At 39.2% G+C, this 18,487-nt stretch overlaps 2 protein-coding genes across 2 annotated transcripts in view; one reads left to right on the plus strand and one right to left on the minus strand.

Annotated features, from left to right (window-relative positions):
• LOC121319526 (uncharacterized protein C12orf56-like) overlaps positions 1-1,701 on the plus strand; it is a 41,105-nt gene extending 39,404 nt beyond the window's left edge. The window contains exons 12-13 of the mRNA XM_041257045.1: positions 121-299; positions 857-1,701. Coding sequence (XP_041112979.1) covers positions 121-299; positions 857-983 — 306 coding nt within the window. The 3' untranslated portion in view covers positions 984-1,701. The remainder of the gene's footprint in view (positions 1-120; positions 300-856) is intronic.
• A 1,835-nt stretch (positions 1,702-3,536) lies between these two features.
• Positions 3,537-18,090, minus strand: LOC121319527 (protein mono-ADP-ribosyltransferase PARP12-like). Its single transcript, XM_041257046.1, has 12 exons — positions 17,618-18,090; positions 16,451-16,583; positions 15,540-15,801; positions 14,757-14,858; positions 11,698-11,824; positions 11,329-11,521; positions 10,108-10,228; positions 9,475-9,571; positions 8,751-8,835; positions 6,475-6,605; positions 5,975-6,126; positions 3,537-5,033 (listed from the first exon to the last, which is right to left on the minus strand). Exons 1-12 carry the CDS (start codon positions 17,944-17,946, stop codon positions 4,765-4,767), a joined length of 2,001 nt encoding a protein of 666 aa, XP_041112980.1. The 5' UTR covers positions 17,947-18,090; the 3' UTR covers positions 3,537-4,764.
• Between the last annotated feature and the right edge of the window lie 397 nt (positions 18,091-18,487).

The raw sequence follows: 18,487 nt of genomic DNA on the forward strand, positions 1-18,487 counted from the left end.
CCCATCTTCAACAGAGCCCACTGTCTGTAATACCTGTGGAATTCCCCCTTTCGCATTTCAGTAAAGGTTGAGAGTGTGTAGTGAAATGTGGAGCTGTTTGTTTGCTTATCTCTGGTGCAGGTGTCCTTCATTGGCAGTGTAGTGAAAGCCGTGATCTCGGTGCTGTCACCAGCCTTGCCTCTGCTCAGTCCCAGCCAGGCTGTGCTCTTGTACCAGCAGCTCTACATCCTCAGCTCCTGCATTCAGTACAGCAACAGCTTAGCCGAGGACATCCGGACAGAGTACAGGGAGGAGTTCAGGTAATCCGGACAGGACTGCAGGGGCACAGTGCACGCTGCCACAACAAAGATAATTTCTGAGTGTTATTGCATTTTAAGGGTTACTATTTGAGGTACTTTAAGTGCTGTAATACAGGGGTTCCCAAATGTTTTTGGGTCAAGCCCCCTTATGACATTAGGCACTAGGTCCGAGTTAGCAGAGAAATTCTTGCTCTGAGCCACTTCTTTTCTTATTTTTACTATCATGTCATTGATGTTTGCAATCCATCTGAGATAGAGAGAGATCTACCCAAAGTGTCTTTTATATTTGAATGTGCATATAGACTAGTATTCAAAACAAAAGGAGAGTTGTATCCAAAGTGGCAGATCACTAGATGGCACTGGCTCTTACTTCTGTAAAGACACTTTGTCTAGCCTATGTTCCACATGTCCACAGCAGGCGATTAGAACCGATAGGAAGCTTCTGCCCTCAGGTGAAAGCACCTTTACACAAAGTTAATAAGAACCACGAAGAATGAGTGCCTGCTTTATAAGCCTACTCTTTAACTGTTGGCGAATTGCTTGTTTGTTTCTTCCAGGTACTACATCCGGACCCCGTTTCTGGAGGAGAGGTTCCCTTTGCACTACCCTATCACCCCGCCCACTGTCAGACTCCTCGCCCATGTGCTGGAGCTAGTGAAACACAAACCTGCCCCGCAGCTCTGAACACAAGGGCAGGAGCAGTCTGCCTGGGGGTGCACCAGCTTACCTTCAAAAATAGAACACAGGCAATTATTACTATTGTTTGCAATGTTTTAATTGTTTTTAAAGTATTTGTGTTACCTAGTGTATTGCATTTTTTATACATTCTCAGATGAATTTATTGCAAAGCAATGCTTTTTAAATCCATTGCCTTTCCTCTTATTAGCACCAGCACCCCAATCACTGTAGCCCTCCTTTCTTGTGTCAAAGATCTTTGTTTAGATTTTATGTCATAGCTACTTCCTGGTTCCTAATCCATGTGTAGTTCAAATGCACTCCAATGGTTTAGCTGCAGTCAGACTGTGACCTACTTAGGGTTACCAGACGTCCCAGAAAAACTCACTGTCCCGGGTTTCAGCCTTCATTTTTTTTGTCCCGGTCTGAAACAAGAAAATTGTTAAAATCGTCCTGTTTTTACTATTTTACTATACTAGTATTCAGATTTTTTATTTTGAGGTGCAAAACTATAGCTCAGCAAGTTAACAGTAATTTATCAGACTGTGTTAGCATCAATCTTATGTTTAATAATTAATATTCTGTTTAACTTCCTGGGGCATGTCTAGTTTAAAGAAAATAATAATAATCTTGCTAGTGCCATCAGCCAAGTTAGCCTTTTAGTGTCCCAATCGTGTCTTGAAAAATATGTCTTATATATATATAAAAAAAAGAAGTGTGTGTGTGTGTGTGTGTGTGTGTATATATATATATATATATATATATATATATATATATATATATATATATATACACACATATACACACACACACACACACACACACACACACACACACACATATATAAGGAGAAAGTGTGTATATACCTCACCCTCTTACATTGGAACCAGGATGCTGTGGTTTATCTGCAGATCTGTTTGAAATATCCTGGGTTCATGTAAAACAAGAAGACACCTGAAATAAACTCAAGATCGCTAAACGCTGTAAGAGGGGCCAGTAATTATGTTAACGGAGCTACCAAGAGGCACTGCAGTTGATTTGAAAGGATTGCTGAGCACTCCTTCAATAAGGAAACCTGCTTTGCACTAAAGTGTTACAGTAATGAAGGAATACAGTATGTTCAGAAATTGAGAGTCAAATTTGTAACGTCCGTTACAAAAGTATATGTAGGAACGCCACGGTACAGCATAGCAGAATAGTACGGTAAAGCAAGGAAACAGTACTGTTGACCCTGGCAAAGGGATGTCAAAGGCTGACAGCAACAGTTATCAGAAACTACCAATAAACTTGTTTCTTGTAATAGAACTGGTCTGTTACTCATTTCAACACCTTTTCCCTTATCAGTGTCTTTAAACTGGGTTATTCACTACCCTTTGATTGCCGCTGGAGTCCTGGGTTCAAATCCAGCTCATGTCACAAGTGAAATGAGTTTGGGGGTCACCAGTTAGTTCCCCATGGTTAGGGTTAGGGCGGTCTCACATCACTAAACAAACGCGTGATCTTGTGCTGTCTGCTTGCAACGTGCCTCCTGTATCTCTTTAGGTATCTTCTCAAGAGTACCCAGGGGACCTCATGGCATCAGTTGTGTAATAAAACTACAAATATTTAGAGAGGATCCACAGAATTAATGAATGAGCGAGGCAGGAACCACAAACACAGAGGGTCGAAGTCTCAACATTCAATTTGATTATTTTTTAATAAAATAATTAATCTCCTGTGCAATTAACCATTTACTCCTTATGACAGATTTAATGAAGCCTGGAGATGAAAATAAGACTGCTGCTGCACAGTAGTTTCACCCATTCCAGGTTTTACTGCAAGCTTAATCAAATATTGGTATCATGCTCAGGTGTGTCTCATTGGACCTTTAATAAAACCAGGAATGGATACAACCACTGTGCTTCAGGAGTTTTATTTCCATCCCCAAAATCATTTGATTTTTTTTGTTTTGCAGATGAAACATTGCTGTTGCTTTCAAATCAAACCTTTTTTTAAGTTTCTTTTAGTTTTTCTAAATTCAATGAGTGTAATAGTATTGTTTAAAGTTCCTATTCCACTGTCTTCTGCTCATTCACTGTGGCCCCAAGAAGTAAAAACCAGACATGCCGATTGACTCTTTATTAGTTTCAGTGACTTTCACAATACAAGGGTTAAAGAAGTGCTTGTTTGTTTAAAAGTTAGAAACAATTAAGAAATGTGTACAGCACAAAACCAAGCACATGCAGGCGATTTGTAAGGCTGGTTGGCAGTTCTATGTATTACCCTTATAAAAGATTACAAAGAAACCCAGTTAATGGCATCAGCTGGACCATATTGAGTTTCTACCGTGCTTTATTCTCAACCCTTAGAAAAGTTCACTGCGATAAGTTTGCACCGTGATTTCACCGTTCTCTCGTTTAATATTCATTACCATACCTATCTGGGCTTTATAAAGCTTACCTATGCCTTACCATACTTTCACTGTGCTTTATTACAAAAAATTCATATGGGACACTTTTATAAGGGTAACACTGTATGAATATGACCCAGGGTGCAGATCCTCAGATACAAAAAAAAAAAAAAACAGTTCCCCAGACAGACATATCTAAAAAGTGTAAAAGTAAAAATATTAGTGCTAATCAGGGACAGGGAAACTAGCTGAATATTGGTAAAAGAAAGGGAAAACTAACATCTCTAACACTGAATTTTCGTCTTTAAAAGTCAGCAAAATCACAGGTTGTTCCTAATGTTTAAACCCTGGCAGTATTTAGGTCCCCACTGTTCAGATCAATGGATTAGACCTCTCAATCTTTATGAGAAGTGGAATCTCTCTAATATTTGATCAATAATTCATTATCTTCACTGCAACAGTCAATAGAAAAAAGTGCATATAGAAAAGTGCATTAAAAAGTGCTAAAAGGAACTTTAGAAGATTATTTAAAACCATACTCCTGTTATTCTTCATCGTAATTCTTGTAACATAGAAGGACATATCTAGTGTGGTGTTGGAGATGCTTGGGTTAATACAGTACATGTAAATACCATGCAGTGATACTGGACCCTCTCCAGTACCCACACTGTTTAAGAGAGGTTATAAAATCCCTTATAGTTAAAGTAATTGCAGCTAAACTGAGAGCTTCCTTTAACCTAAAGTAGTACCAGACATCATGTTTTAAAATGTAAATACATGTATGCTCTAACATGTGTCTCTTTCAGAACTGCACATTCGAGATGGATGTTGCAAATAGAAGTGCATATTAGCTGAGATCTATGGAATTATTTTGTTTACTACAAAAACTATATGGAAGGTTTTAAGAATGCCTTATGTTATAATCATCTATTCTGGTACAGTAAAAGTGTCTCTTTCTGGAACAGTTTATGAGACACACGGTTGAAAACACACAAGCTTCCCCTGCTAATAGATTTCTTTCAGTGCAGGACTGTAGACCCAATGAAGCAAGTGCAAAACCTTTTTTTACTTGTCATGGTTGCTTTAAGTTATGTAGACAACATCAATACAACAAACCCAACCTGGGGTCAATTAGCGGAATTTGGAATTTTGATAAATGACAATTACAGTGGCCTATAGCAGTGCAGCTTTTAGGCCAGCAGCCAATCAGGTGTTAACTTATGCTGATGTGTGTTTTAACAAGCAATATTTGAGTTGACAGCGGACAACAACTTGCTATAAGCAGCAGTTTAACCGAGTAGTTTCTTGCTGGTATTAAACCAGGAATGTATTGTTTGAAAATGCATCTTTGCTTTTGCACCTGCTTCAGTATAAGAGTCCAGTATGTTAGCATTCATTCAGTTAGTTGCATCTATTGCTGTACTCAATCACATATTCAGGGTAAATCTGGTGCTTCTCGAAGATCACGAAGATGGAGGGGTTGTCCATGTTGTCCACGCAGCTGTCGTACAGACCTGTGCTCCGAGCGTCCTTGGAAGGGGGACGTCTGAAGCTGCTGTTTCCCTGGGTGAACTCTCCGACCAGCACCTTCGCAGCAAACATAATGTGCTGCCCATCTTTGGTTTTGGCATACTTGTGGGAATACGAGGCATCTCTTGCGAAGTAGCTGCCTATGATAAAGGAGATGAGGGTTTTTACTAAAATGTATAAAGGGGTCTGTTTTGGCTGCCACTCTGCACAAGCATTAAAAAATGAATAATTTGGAAATTCAAAAACGTGTCGGCGAAGAGCATGTAAAAGCAAAACTGAAAAGCATAAGTATCAAACTTGCTTGGGGGGGATAAAAAACCAACCACCTTTTTTATCATGGCAATATTTCTTTAGGGTTATTGGAGGGAATACCAACAGGAGTAGACGTGAGCGGACCAAGCTCTGAGTGTCAATGAACCCACACACAGACGATCGCTGTCTTGCAACTCCATTACACACGGCTTCATTGTCAATATACAAGCCAGATGGGTTTTCTGTTCAGTCCATTGACATTTTACTGAAATATCTGATGGTTGACGTCACCTGCTTTAAAAAATCATACCTAAGACAGCTCTCAGAATTTGCTTCAACTTTAGAGTTCAAAACGGTTATATCATTTTACGCATCGTTTTTTGGTGGCGATGTCACCGTTTTGCACTTTGTAGTTGAAGGAAATTCTGAGGTGCCTCAGGTATGACTTTTTCAACCATCAGATATTCCCTTATTTTACCATAGTAGCAAAGTGTAATAAAGGAAAGTGAGCGCATGGTAAAGCATAGGTAAGCACCGTAAAGTCCAGAGAGGTATGCTAAAGTATATTAAAAAAACATAGCAAGTATTACCATGGGCAAAATATGTTAAAACTGCTAAATGAGCTGTGCAAATTTACAGTGGTAAACTTTTCTAAGGGTTGAGAATAAAGCATGGTAGAAAGTCAGTATGGTTGATGTCAAGAACGGGGTTTCTTTGTGATGCATCCTGGCATACAGCAAGTGTGCTCTGATTGACTGAAGGGTTCTCAGCACTCTGGAATTGTTCTTATGTATTCCAGCACACTGAAAGCGCCCTTGCTGATTCTCACCTTTCCCATAAGCCGTGCCGTGAGTGCCACACATCCTCCAGTCGAAGTTCTGCTGACAGATGGCCTCTAGGAGGGCTTTTTCAGTGCCATGAAATAAAGAGCGCTCATCCACATCCTTCCCTCCAGTCTTCTTCTTCATCTGCTCCTTCTGCCTGAAGGACGAATGTCTAGAATGTTTAACACCCTAACAAATTAATGTAACATTGGCACTGCACTGTGCACTAAATCCCACAGGTGAAGCATTGTGAACTGATGCTGTGTGCAGCAGTGATAGTCTTCACTTCCTCATCCCATCCCCACAACCACAACCAGCCTCGAGGTGTCTTTTCAGGAGCTGCTTTGTTGGGTAATAAGTAAGGGAAACACAGCGATAAGTGCTGAATCAGTAAAAATAATTCACTGTTTCCTGTGCCATTAGGCTGTTAGCAACTTAATTATTGATCCCCTCACTTCTGTGCTGAAAATCTTTGTTGTTGACAGATATATGAACAGCTACCTACCACTGGAAGACCTCCCACAGCCCCAGGTTTTGGATGCGTTCAATCTTCTGAATCGTGAATTTGGGCATAGTCCTCTGGAAGAAATATTGAACTTGTTTGAATTCCTCTGAGGAGGAGGACAGCCGAACTAGCTGGGGGAAAAACAGAGAAGAGGGTTTAGGTGGAGTGACACTGCATTTACAACCAGAGAGAAGACGGTTAAGTGGAGTGATATTGTGTACTTACAATCACACACAGAGAAGAAGGTTAAGTGGAGTGACTGTGCATTTACAATCAGAGAGAAGGTTAAGTTGAGTTACATTGTGCATTTACAATCAGAGAGAAGAGGGTTCAGTGGAGTAACATTGTGCATTTACAATCACACACAGAAGACGGTCTAAGGACTCAAAGTGGAGGGATGAGTTAAATTTCCAGTGACCTCCACAACAGACACAGGGTCAATCCAGCTCAAGTGAACCACACTGACACCTGCTGTATCTCCTCCAGAACTGGGGCCAATTACAATTACAATTACAATTCCAGCTGAACACTCACCTACTCCCTCTCCACAACCAGAGGCTTTCTGTCTGCTTTTATGCAGGTGGCCACTCCCCAACTAGCACCAATCTGACTAGCTGATGGTTGCTGCCAGAGCCATTAACCCTGTCTTTGCCACAATGTGGCTTGAACCAGAAGGGGGTCGTGGATCTTCTGAAATTAGCACTTGTGTTTTTCACTACCTGCAAGCATTGCAGTCAGATGTGAAGCATGTTGTTCTTTATTGTGACACTTATGGTGGCCAAAACTGAAATGTTGCTTTTAGTACAATGTGCTTATGCAACAGAACAACTACTATGTTCTGTGATTGACCACAAATGAATGGAATCCTGGCATAGACAAATGGAATGTGATAGTGTCCATGCAACTGTGGAGACAACTAGAAAGAGAGTTTCTATTTACACTCCAGATGGGGACTATACTCTTGTTAGAGCTGCCAGAAAATATCAGCCATCCCATGTGCATGAGCTGTGTCATGGGGAGTTCTTAGACTTTAAATCATTAACATAAAAAGCAGAAAAAGGATGGCTGTCAGATGGCAGAAAATCAAATAGCTTAATTACCAGAAAGAACATCCAGATACAATTTTGTTCAAATATAGTTTGGATGACCAGGCTTGCCACAAAATACACATTTTGAATCCAAGAAGGTGGTGTCATTCCAAAAGCAAAAAAATGTTCTTCAGAAAGTGTACCACAAACCCACCATGAGTTCTACTGGACTTTAAATATTGCTGAAGGTGCAGATAGGTAAATGATTTTGAAAAAGGAAAGGCACTGGCCACCTAGCAGTGTTTTTTAATCAGTTGTATAGCAACTGAATATGTTACACTTTAAAGTGGACTTCAAAATAAAAATTAAAATTAAAACTAAAATAAAATGCCTAAAACTGTTAGATTATACTACTGCAATAAGTTTAAGGTTATCCATTTAAAAAATTTCAATTTTGTTATCCTGTAAAATTATGAAAATGTCACTTACGCCCCTCTGGTTCTGAACCCACGAAATACAGAAATGTACTAAATAACTTTTATTTATTCAAACAATGGGTCACCAAAAGTGTTTGAAAGTACAAGAATAATGATCAATTTAGTGATGATTCTTTGTAAACAACCAGCGTGTTTTATAATAAAAACCCATGTGGGAGATACTGTGCTTTGCAAGAATTATAGAGAACCCATAATAAAAGAAATGAAAGCTGGTTCACTCCCTCCACCCCATTATCTAGTGCAGGGCTACTCAACCCTGGTCCTGGAGAGCTACTGGGGCTTCTGGTTTTCGTTTCAACCAATCTCTCTGTTACTCAATTGAACCAATTATTAGGCTTAATTAGCCAAGATTAACAGGTGTTCTAGATCTTTATCATTGATGATGTAAAGACACATATAAAGCCTGCTGGCTAGGGGGTCTCCAGGACCAGGGTTGGAGATCCCTGATCTAGTGTGTTCACTGCCCCTTTGCTATCTGATTAATATTGGTCCTTATAGATGTACATGTACAATTTACTGTCAGCTTTTCCTGATTGTGAACTGTTGTTTGTGAATTAGCAGGGGAGCGCTATAGCCAGCAGCTACTACAGTTTATTATTGCCTGGGGAAGATGTCTTGATGGTTTGTTTAAAAAACTGCAAAACATCACATACTCTTATACGTGAAGTCGTCTTATTTCCAACAGGGTCCCAAATAAAGTTGAAGCCCCTTAACCTGTGCAGTGTAAAGGAAGTAATATAATTGAGTGTACCTTGTATCCAAAGCCAGGGACAGCAGACTGTAACCAGTGACTCGGCACAGACTGAGAGGTGGAGTTCCCCGCTGAGTCACTTTTACTTTATATAAAAAAAAAGTATATAATATTATGATATATATTATATATATATATATATATATATATATATATATATATATTATTATATTATTATTGACCTATACTTGCCGTTAAATACACCATGCTGCTGTTTGTCCTATTTTGTTGCATCGATATCTGATTTATCAATGTGTGAGGATAAAAAAAAAACTATTTACACTGAGGTGCCTTATACATTTCTTCTTTTCAAAAGAAAATGCAGTAAGCTTTGTAGAGGCTGAACTTTATGAAAGTAGATAAATGTTCGATAAAAATCAATAAATCAAAACCACCAAAAAAAAAATCAAATTCATGTAATAGTTTGAATATACAGACACATAGATTATTGATATTATTAATACTAATCATACTACTACTATGACTACTACTACTACTAATAATAATAATAATAATAATGTATTTAAAATTTTGACCTGAAAAACCTTACAGTATCTTGCTTAGTTACTGGTGTGAACTTGTTACTGGTTTTATTATTCTGACTATATTTACACAGTCAAGTTACTGTCACTTTGTGTTAATGAAGAAATCAGACTAAAAAGCACCAGAGAACAGGAAAACAACCCTGTGTGTAATCTATAGAATAAGCTTCTGCAGGTGGTACCTCTTTATCTTGCTCTCCACGTCTCGGGCACTAACGAACCTGGGTCTCCTCCGAACCTCTCTCTGGGTTTGATACACGCAGTTCTGCTGCCGCATGTCTAAGCAAAACAAACATCAAGGGATTCTGCCCATCATTAAATGCACCCGAGTCGCTTTATATAATAAACTGGAATATGCCTCGGCTTTAACCCTTGGTGTGGCATTGATTTGTTTAACACAGGAGAGCAGGAGCGAGTAAACACTTTATTCCTTCAATGAGAACTAAGTTTACCTGCGTTTACCCTCGTCTACACTACTGGGGCAAATGTCTCCTCCAAAGCTGAAAATGTCTACTACCCTCCAGGCAGAGGGACAGATGACTGTAGATTTTCCCCGCTGAGTTATGAGTGTGGCGTGTACAGGCTTATTGATGGAAGGTGTAATGTGTGATTCTGTCTCGTCAGTGAGATGAGAACAGTATAAAAGCTCTATAACCAGGACCTCTTATGCATGCAGGGTCACCAGTTTGCCCTGTTACACTGACCAGGAACGTGTTTCAAACTACTGTTATGTCTTGCACAGTATCGTACTCCACACTTTAAGGGTGCAACCAGAGCTTCTTTGAGATGGTTAACCATTTCATTTCCAGCAGTACCTCTGAAGCTGAGGTTGTACTGCTGTTGACCCACGCTGAAGGGGACACTGCTGTCCGGATCTGCGAGGAACGCCTTCTCCAGGGCCTCTGACGTGACCGAGGACGGGTGGTGCTTGTCAGCCTGCAAGTGATACAGAAAGAACATCAACTCACCAGTGATATCTCCAGCAAATGGAATGCTCCTACAGAGAATTATAAGCTAAAATTATGACCCAGACTATAATAGCAGGGCTGGTTTTAAAATAGTATTGTATAAATAACATTAGTGACTTTATTAGTCGACATGCCACAAAAATAGACCACCACAGTGCAAGAACATTATTTTTTCAAAATAACACTCAAGACCAATACTTTAATACAACCCTGTGATGAAGGAGCTCATCACCCATAAAATACCCCTATGAAAATCCTCATAAAGACTTTGTCAAGACTGTTTAAAATACAATACAGGACTCTCTAACATTTAATTTAAAGTGTTGTGTAAATGTTTGAGACTACATACTTGCTTACAAAGATGCTTAACTGAATAATCAAGGGGGGGGGGGTTCAACCTTGGAAAATAAAAAAGGGAAAATGTGGTTTCTAACATTGCTTTAGGAATAAACAACTTCTGGATATGTTTGTTTGTAAAATGTATTATACAAAGTAAGTCAAATTAAATCTATCTGTTTATTCTAAAATATTATATTTATTAGTTTAGATTGTTCCAAGGGGAGAGGAGCCTAGCTGGGTAGTCTGTTAGAAATACCTCCTGGAAGTTCATTTGAGGGGGAGACTCTTAGTAGCTCTGAGCTAAGAGAAGGTGTTCAGCTACTGCACCACTAGTCAATAGAACATTACTAGTATCCTGTTCATGTCTGTCATTTATTTTGCTGTATATAGTTTTGTTTTGTTTTCTCCATTTTGGCGCCTTATTAACAAGTTGCTGTTCTTCATTGCAACGTACAGTCTGTCGTTCTCCTTGTTGCCTCATTTTCATCTCTGGTCATGTTGCTCCCCTTTACACACCCTCTACAGTTATTGTTGGTCTTATTGACAGTTGCAAGGTGTAATAAACCAACTCAATAGAGCTTTTCCCCTCTCTGCTCAACCATGTGTGCTTCAGGTCCAAGCTAATTGAAATGTGTTCCTGTTCTAGACACCACTAGAAGAGGCTGCACTCAAACTAATACAGTTACTAGATGTTATAGTAGTGTATAGAGTATAGGAAATATACCGTACCCCTGTTCGAAGCCCCTGACTCGCTTGTTTGCCGTATTCCACCCACACGCGGTGCTCATCCTGCCAGTACCAGGCCCAGTCTGTGGTCAGGATGAAGTGAGGAGGTTTGGTGACGGAGGAGGCCGTGGAGAGCCGGCGCACACTTGCCAATCCGCGCCGCATGGTCAGGAAATCTACCGCCGGAGATCCACCGCTGCAAGGATGGGGTTTTTTACAGCTTTAAAGCACTGGATTTGCAAGACTGGAGACTGAAGTCCTGTTCATCCGCAGAGTAGAAATAGCACAAACAAGTGGGAGCAAGAGCTTCCATTTCACTTATGGGACGAGTGAGCAGTTCAGTCTCCATGTCAGAGCCCAGTCATGACCTACCTGGTTGTGTTTGCTGGGTTACAGAAAGCCTTTTCAATCTCCTCTGTGTCTGGGAGGTCTGTCCAGGCTGATCCATTCAGCACCTCCCACTTATAGGGCAGATGGTAATGAACTTTGAGGCACTTGTCTGAAAGAAGTGTAAGAGTCAAACACAGGGTTTTCAATACAGATAATGAAGATTCAGGAAGGAAAACAACAACAACAGGTTTACAGCCTGGTATTCAATAAATCCATTCATTGACTTGTTGATTAAAAAACAAGAAAAGCTGTCCTCCCTCATTTTTACAATTGAGTACCAATCAATGACAATTAACTTTCGCACTCAGGGGTTGATGTACTAAAGTGTTGCGGTTGTCACAACAGTCGCAAACCAGTTACAAACAAGTCAGAAGTCTAGGGTGAAATGTACTAAACATGCACAATGCTGTTAGCGACTTTTTAAGGAATGCTTTGCGGCAGCAGTTTTTCTTTGCGGTTCAGCCTTAGATGAGTATGTAATTATGGGCGTTAAATAAATTTGTAAAAATGGTGAGGAGATGAGGGTTCTCCAATGTTACAGTGAGATGTACGAAAGCTGCCAACAATTGCCACACTTACAATTGCATCAATTTGTTAAGAACCTTTGAAAGCTTTTTCTCGTGCGTTGCCAATATATTTTTGAGGTGAACACCCAAATACCTATTTTTCCCTAAAAGCAGGGTGTACTTACAAGCCTTGAAAACAAATTTCTATGACATTTCTGGTTTCCCCAACATGTTGGGAGCAATAGACTGCACACATGGGCCGTAACCCCTCCAGCTCATTCTTAACATACACTAGTATACATTTGTCTTATAGGCTACACATGATAATACAAATTAGTGGTATAATGCTGAGTTTGTTGCTGGTCCTTTGAAAATCTTATTAAGAAGAATTGACTGTCCTCCTATAAGTATGATAACTTGACAATGCGTCACCATGATCTATTTTCTGTCAATTGCCTAAGTAGGCCGAGTTAAAAATAATAATAATAAAACAACCGCTAAAATTATTTAGTCTAAATTTAAAATAATCTTTTATTCGCATTGTACACCAATGTGTGCAATGCAGCAGCATGATTTATTTTGTGTTACCGGTAGCCAACAGGCTAAAGTAAAAGGAAAGTGTGCTAGGTATACATCTGATTTTACTACTGTACTGTATACAGCAAGGCTCTTCATCTAGTTTTTTAAAGGTACTAGATTGGAAAACAGTTAGGAGCAGGCGGGCCAGAAGTATTTTACTCTGCACAGTTTTAAGCAACATAATAAATATCATATAACATAATGTTAGTATATAGAATAAGACTTGCCAATTTTTGCCGTCTGAATAGTACTTTAATAATAGAACAGTGTGAACATTTAATGGAGTATCATTATAAACATTTTAAAATGTACGCAATATACTACAATATATACTATTACATAGTGTACTATAATATACAGTCTGACAGCGAGAACTGTGCGACAGTGTGGTTGGTTCTATTCCATCTCTGACACAAAAATGAAAACTTGAATAAGTTAAAAACAAACAGATTCGTCCCATGGAAAGAGATAACAGTAGCATATCGGAAATCGATGGAATCATGTTTCTACATTTTGGTTAATTTCCCAAATAATGACACTTGATCTTTCTGACCAAACTGTTATTCTCCTTTGTATGGTTTACTTTCTAATGAACCTGAAACAACAAATCCATGAGTGCAAGATCACACAAGAGCTGCACAAGCACGTTCGTAGGAAGAGATCAACGCCTCTGCTTTTGAGCTTCTAACTGCTGAGCCCTCTGGATATGTATTTCCAAAAGCTGCTTGTTTGGTTTCAAAATGCCTTTTCACATTGTATTCCTTAACTACTAACACACATCCATTGCACAATAAACACATAGCCGCTGCTTTGCCGGAATACAAAAATAAGACCAAAAAAAAAAAAATTAAGACAGCTTAATCACAAATTGACTTATGATGTTACTGTTTTAGTTTTTTCTTTTCCATATTTATTTTAGTTAATTTTTATAATTTTTGCTGACTGTCGGTGGGCCACTTACTTTGCGGGCTGGATGAAAAGCCCTGGTATGCTGTAGGTCTACTGTACAGATTTATATTTTATAATGAAATCTGTACCCTACCCAAAACACATTAGTTTTATTTCAGCGACACCTCCTTATGTCGGACAAACATGTCGGTTTTGTGAGGGGCTACCGAATGATTATGAAAAGCTTTTTTATAGAAACATATTTTTTATTTGGGGGTGAAGGTGGGGGCCCCACTATAGAATCTGATGGGATTAAACTGCCTTTCATTATTTATTCAAAAAAATGTCGCACAACTCTAGCAATGCTATAGATCTCAAAATAATGACGCAACAAATATTTAAATTAGTATGTTGCAGCTCTCTTTGTTAGCATGTTTTCTCTTAGTAAATATGACAAAATGTATATTTTGCAAATTGTTGCAACGAAAATGCAAATTGCAGTATGTTTGCGCTGCTACTGGACCATCTTAGTACACCTACCCCTGAATGTTTTAAAAGCTGTTTGGAAGATTATTTTTATTGGAACAATGCTCTGCATTGCGCAATGCAACAATTAAAAAACATGATTGAACAAGAATGGATTGAGGGATCCAAGTGAGTAACACTGGGACATTAAATAGGGACCAAGCCCTTTCCCGAGTACCTGTTTGCACAGACTCAACTTGCATGCAATTCATTTAGGACTTCAAGAGACAACGAAGTTGATTGACAGAATGCTTAGCACATCAGAAGAGAGAATGAGATCTCTTATATCCAATCATGCATCCAACTTGCCAAACTGCTGTTAGTGGGTGGGACCATAATGCTCCATCCAGAAGTTGTTAGTAGGAGTTAAATGCATTTTTGTTTAGCTTTTTCTCACTGGTACACAATTTCCCTCAGTCATTTGTACACTGGCACCAACCGTATCTTTTTTTTTTCTCTTTATCTCCAAAGAACGTCCTATTTTTTGTTTACCTAAGGCTTTATAAAGGTATTCTAGCATAAAGAAACAAACTGTGGACTAACCTTTGAAACCACAGTGCTTCCTGATGTAAAACAGACAGATTTCTTCATGTTCAGCATCACTGTTTGAGCAGATGGACGGCTCCCTGGTACGGACATGTGCTTCTTTAGAGAAAAAGAGGCATAGAAAGATTCAGTTTAATGTGAAATGAGAAGAGTCACTGAGGGTGCATCCTGGAGTGGGTAAGGCTGTTTCTAGGAGAAACATTTCTTCTGTTGCCCGTCTTGCTGCACCCAAACTCAGGTGCAACAGCAGCCTAGCCTCCTGCCCATAGAAAGACAATGGTAGCTGAAGTTTACCAAGCTTCCCCCTTAATTACACTCAGGTTCATTTGTAAACAAAAGGTACTGGATCTTGTAATTAAGGAAGCATTTTTGTTTCTAGTCCTAATGTACTGACCTTGATATACACTTCAAGTTCTCATCTGCGTGTAAGTTCCCTATGTTATTGTTGGTAGCTGCAAACCGACCTTGTCAAACCATGTTTTAACATACACTTCAAGTTTGAACAATACTAGTGGCGTGGTGACTAATCTGATGAACAGCAGCGATGACACTGTTGTTGTTAATTATGGTGTGTCTTCTGCTCAGCTGGTCAGAAACAACTCATAAACTGAAAGTGGCGAAACCTGTTTTAGAATTAAGAGGTTTTATTGTATTCTAATAAAGAACCCCAGTCAAATACATACTCTGCAAGGTGAAGTGATCATTATAGTATTGTGTGAATGAACAAGCCTACTATATTATAAATTTGCTATATGTTTACCATGGATCGGTATTACTCACCCTGGCTCTCTCCAGTTTTGCTGTTCCTAATGCTGTAAATATTCTGATAGATGTCTGGGAGATTGCGAATCAGGTCTGGCGCCAGCCCACGGCTCTTCAGTATTTGCCAGGAGATTCCATCAAATTTGTGGGATCTCTTACACTGGGACTCGAACCTGCAGTCGCCCTGCATGAAGTGCTGGCAGATGTGGAGTTTGGTGCATTTTGTTTCATGGGTACAGGCTCCAAACTTCCCAAACCCCTTATTGTAATGAATACACACCTACAACAAACCAAAGACAATTATTTCTCAAGGAAGATTGTGGGGAGCTGAGGTGGAGAAGCATATTAGTGTTGCGCTGGACTCTGTAGGTGAAGCACTGTGCATGGAAGCCTGTGTAACACTGATATGCTTCCCTATCTCGCAAAAAAGTTTGAGTATTTTTTTTTATAAATACTTAAAAGAAATGTAATTGGGTTCTCTAAACAGGGGTATAGTTTGGAAAAGAAAAAAACAAAGTTTCTCTGTTTACTGTTTGAGTCAGGGAATGCTTGCTGTTGAATCTGATGCTCATCTTGCACCACAGATTATTATTATGGAGGGATACTGATTTGTAAATTAGACATTAACCCTGCAGTGCTGTGAATGGCGCTGGTTTCAGCAGTGCATGCAGGCAAGGAAAACTAGACAATTTTAATTAAAAAAGTATGTACTGCAGAGATGGAAAAATAAAAAGTAGCAGACAGTATTAGATTTTGTGATTCCTTAAGTTGGAAACATACTCTGGTATACAGGGGCATATAAAAGACATTTTAGAACCTTAATAAACAGTTTTACGAAAAGTTCCAAGCTGTTTTAAAATGCAGTGTGCAATCAAAGTGTTTTGAAACAGTGCGTTCCCAAAGTGAGCTCCAGAGCTGTGGGTTCTCACCTCAGGTAGGAGGGCGGGGTCGTTCTGGAGCAGAAGCTGGCACAGTTCATCATCCTCCAGGTCCTGAAGCTCATTGGCTCTCAGCACCAGAATGTTGTGGATTGAATGAAGGTCATGTGAAAACCGACAATTGCTGGAGGAATATAGCAGAATTCAAAGTCATTTACTTTACTGAAGATGAATGCACCAGGAGTGCAGTTGCAGCACAATCAGATTTCACCAACAGAGACACAGTCTGTTACATTCCTCATTGGCATTCATACACATAACTGCACAATACACCAGGTGAATAATTACTGGGAGTGGCTACCTCAATGTAATTTTTTTTTTATAAAGACAGTGTGTGGCTTTCTTCTTGATGATACTGTAAATACATCCCCTCACTGTTTCATATCTCACAAATCTACATCTAGAAGTGAAGGATTTAACATTGGCCGTTTCTAGACATTATAGAGCCAATTTTAATGATCTAAACTATGGAGGATCTTAATACCGCCGTTCTTTAACTCTATATTAATCCAATTGGGGTTTTACCACAGTGGTTATTTTTAATATATTACTTTAATATATAATGTTATCTACTCATAGCTACAGTTTCGGTTGCCGATGACACTCGTGAGCACGACTCATAGCAGGTAGATGCAAACAGACTTCAAAGAGGCAGGAAGCGTGTGTGCATGCTAATGAAACTGCCTTTAAGGAATGCAAACAAACTGAATAACCACATGTGAGTTACAGAAACGAGCACAGACGAGTACACAGGCTATGGCAGAATGCAGCAAATAGCGACATGCAGTTCTGTGCTGTCAAATGCTGCTGTTTTAAATGACTGTCGCATCCTGCTACCTGTGTTACAGCCTGGTCACTGTGATTGCAACTACTGGAGTTTGAACAAGACCAGGCAGCAGCAGCAACTTGTCACCTGCTGTCTCTGATGTATCTGCATAGGCCAAATGGTCTATAAAATAGTATAAAATAGAAATAAAGAGGGGGGCAGTGTAATTGAATGTAAGAGAATGGATTTTAAATTAGTGGATAACACTCCTTAAAGAGGTCATTTTAAAATATATATATTTTATTTACAAATATCCAAATACCGTAATTTCATTCGAACCAACACTGTTACTTCGGAAACAGAGAGATATGTAGTTAATGATAAACACTTACCTTGCGTTAAATCTGCAGTTCCCATAAACAAAATATTTGCAGAGATGAAGTCCCTTGCAGTCACCACAGTCTTTGGGGTAGTCCTTGCACAGCCGTACGGAGGTTTTAGCAATTACTTTGCTGTCAAGGCTGACCTCACGCCCGGGGATCTTACCCTCACTGCCCTGAACTATAACAAACCTGCTGCTGTTCTTCAAGATCTCGCAGAAGAGCTGGTTAGAAATATCGTACTTCTCGCTGACACTCTTGTGAAGGTGTCGATAGACTAAGGCTCCCTTGTTGGAACAGAGAATCCTGGTCGTGTAGCTGGAAATACCGGCCTTATACATTGTGGCAGACACGGGCTCCTGTGCTGTTTACCCCGGTAACTGTCACGATGAAAGCCGAGATATTTTTTTTTGTTCTATTTTCAGCAGAAATGAAAGTGAAACAACAGGAACGTCATTTCCTCTGGTGAAATGTGTTCTGTATAATCAAAATCATTAGGTGCTGCCTGGTCTGAAAGCTGGTGCTGTTTTTACGGGTTGCCATGTGTAATATTTTAACATGTAGTTTTTTTTTTCCAGATTTACCTTAAATCTTATTTTTTCCCCAGATTTATAAATGTTGTGAAAATAAATAAAAACATTTTTAAGTGTGTAAATTCAGATATAATTTATCAATCTAGTTACAAGATTTAACATTTAGCTAAATGTGTAACTAAATCTTAAATCCTTAACAAGACTTAAATATTACTGGTCCATCTCTTGGTTGCTAGCAGCTCTTTTGATGCAACAATTGCCAGGAAAAGATGCCTCGTGTTACATTTGCTTTACGTCTGTTTTCACAAGGTTCATCTGAGAAAAAAAAAAACAAATTAATGGCAAACTT

The sequence above is a fragment of the Polyodon spathula genome, chromosome 8 (genome assembly GCF_017654505.1).
Source record: "Polyodon spathula isolate WHYD16114869_AA chromosome 8, ASM1765450v1, whole genome shotgun sequence".
Taxonomy (NCBI): Eukaryota; Metazoa; Chordata; class Actinopteri; order Acipenseriformes; family Polyodontidae; genus Polyodon; species Polyodon spathula.

Coding starts and splice junctions, on each gene's coding strand:
- LOC121319527 (XM_041257046.1), bottom strand. CDS start 17,946: ATGTATAAGGCCGGTATTTCCAGCTACACGACCAGGATTCTCTGTTCC. Junction 16,584..17,617: donor AACTGCAGATTTAACGCAAG/GTAAGTGTTTAT, acceptor ATATTCCTCCAG/CAATTGTCGGTTTTCACATG. Junction 10,229..11,328: donor GTCAGGGGCTTCGAACAGGG/GTACGGTATATT, acceptor TATCACTTGCAG/GCTGACAAGCACCACCCGTC.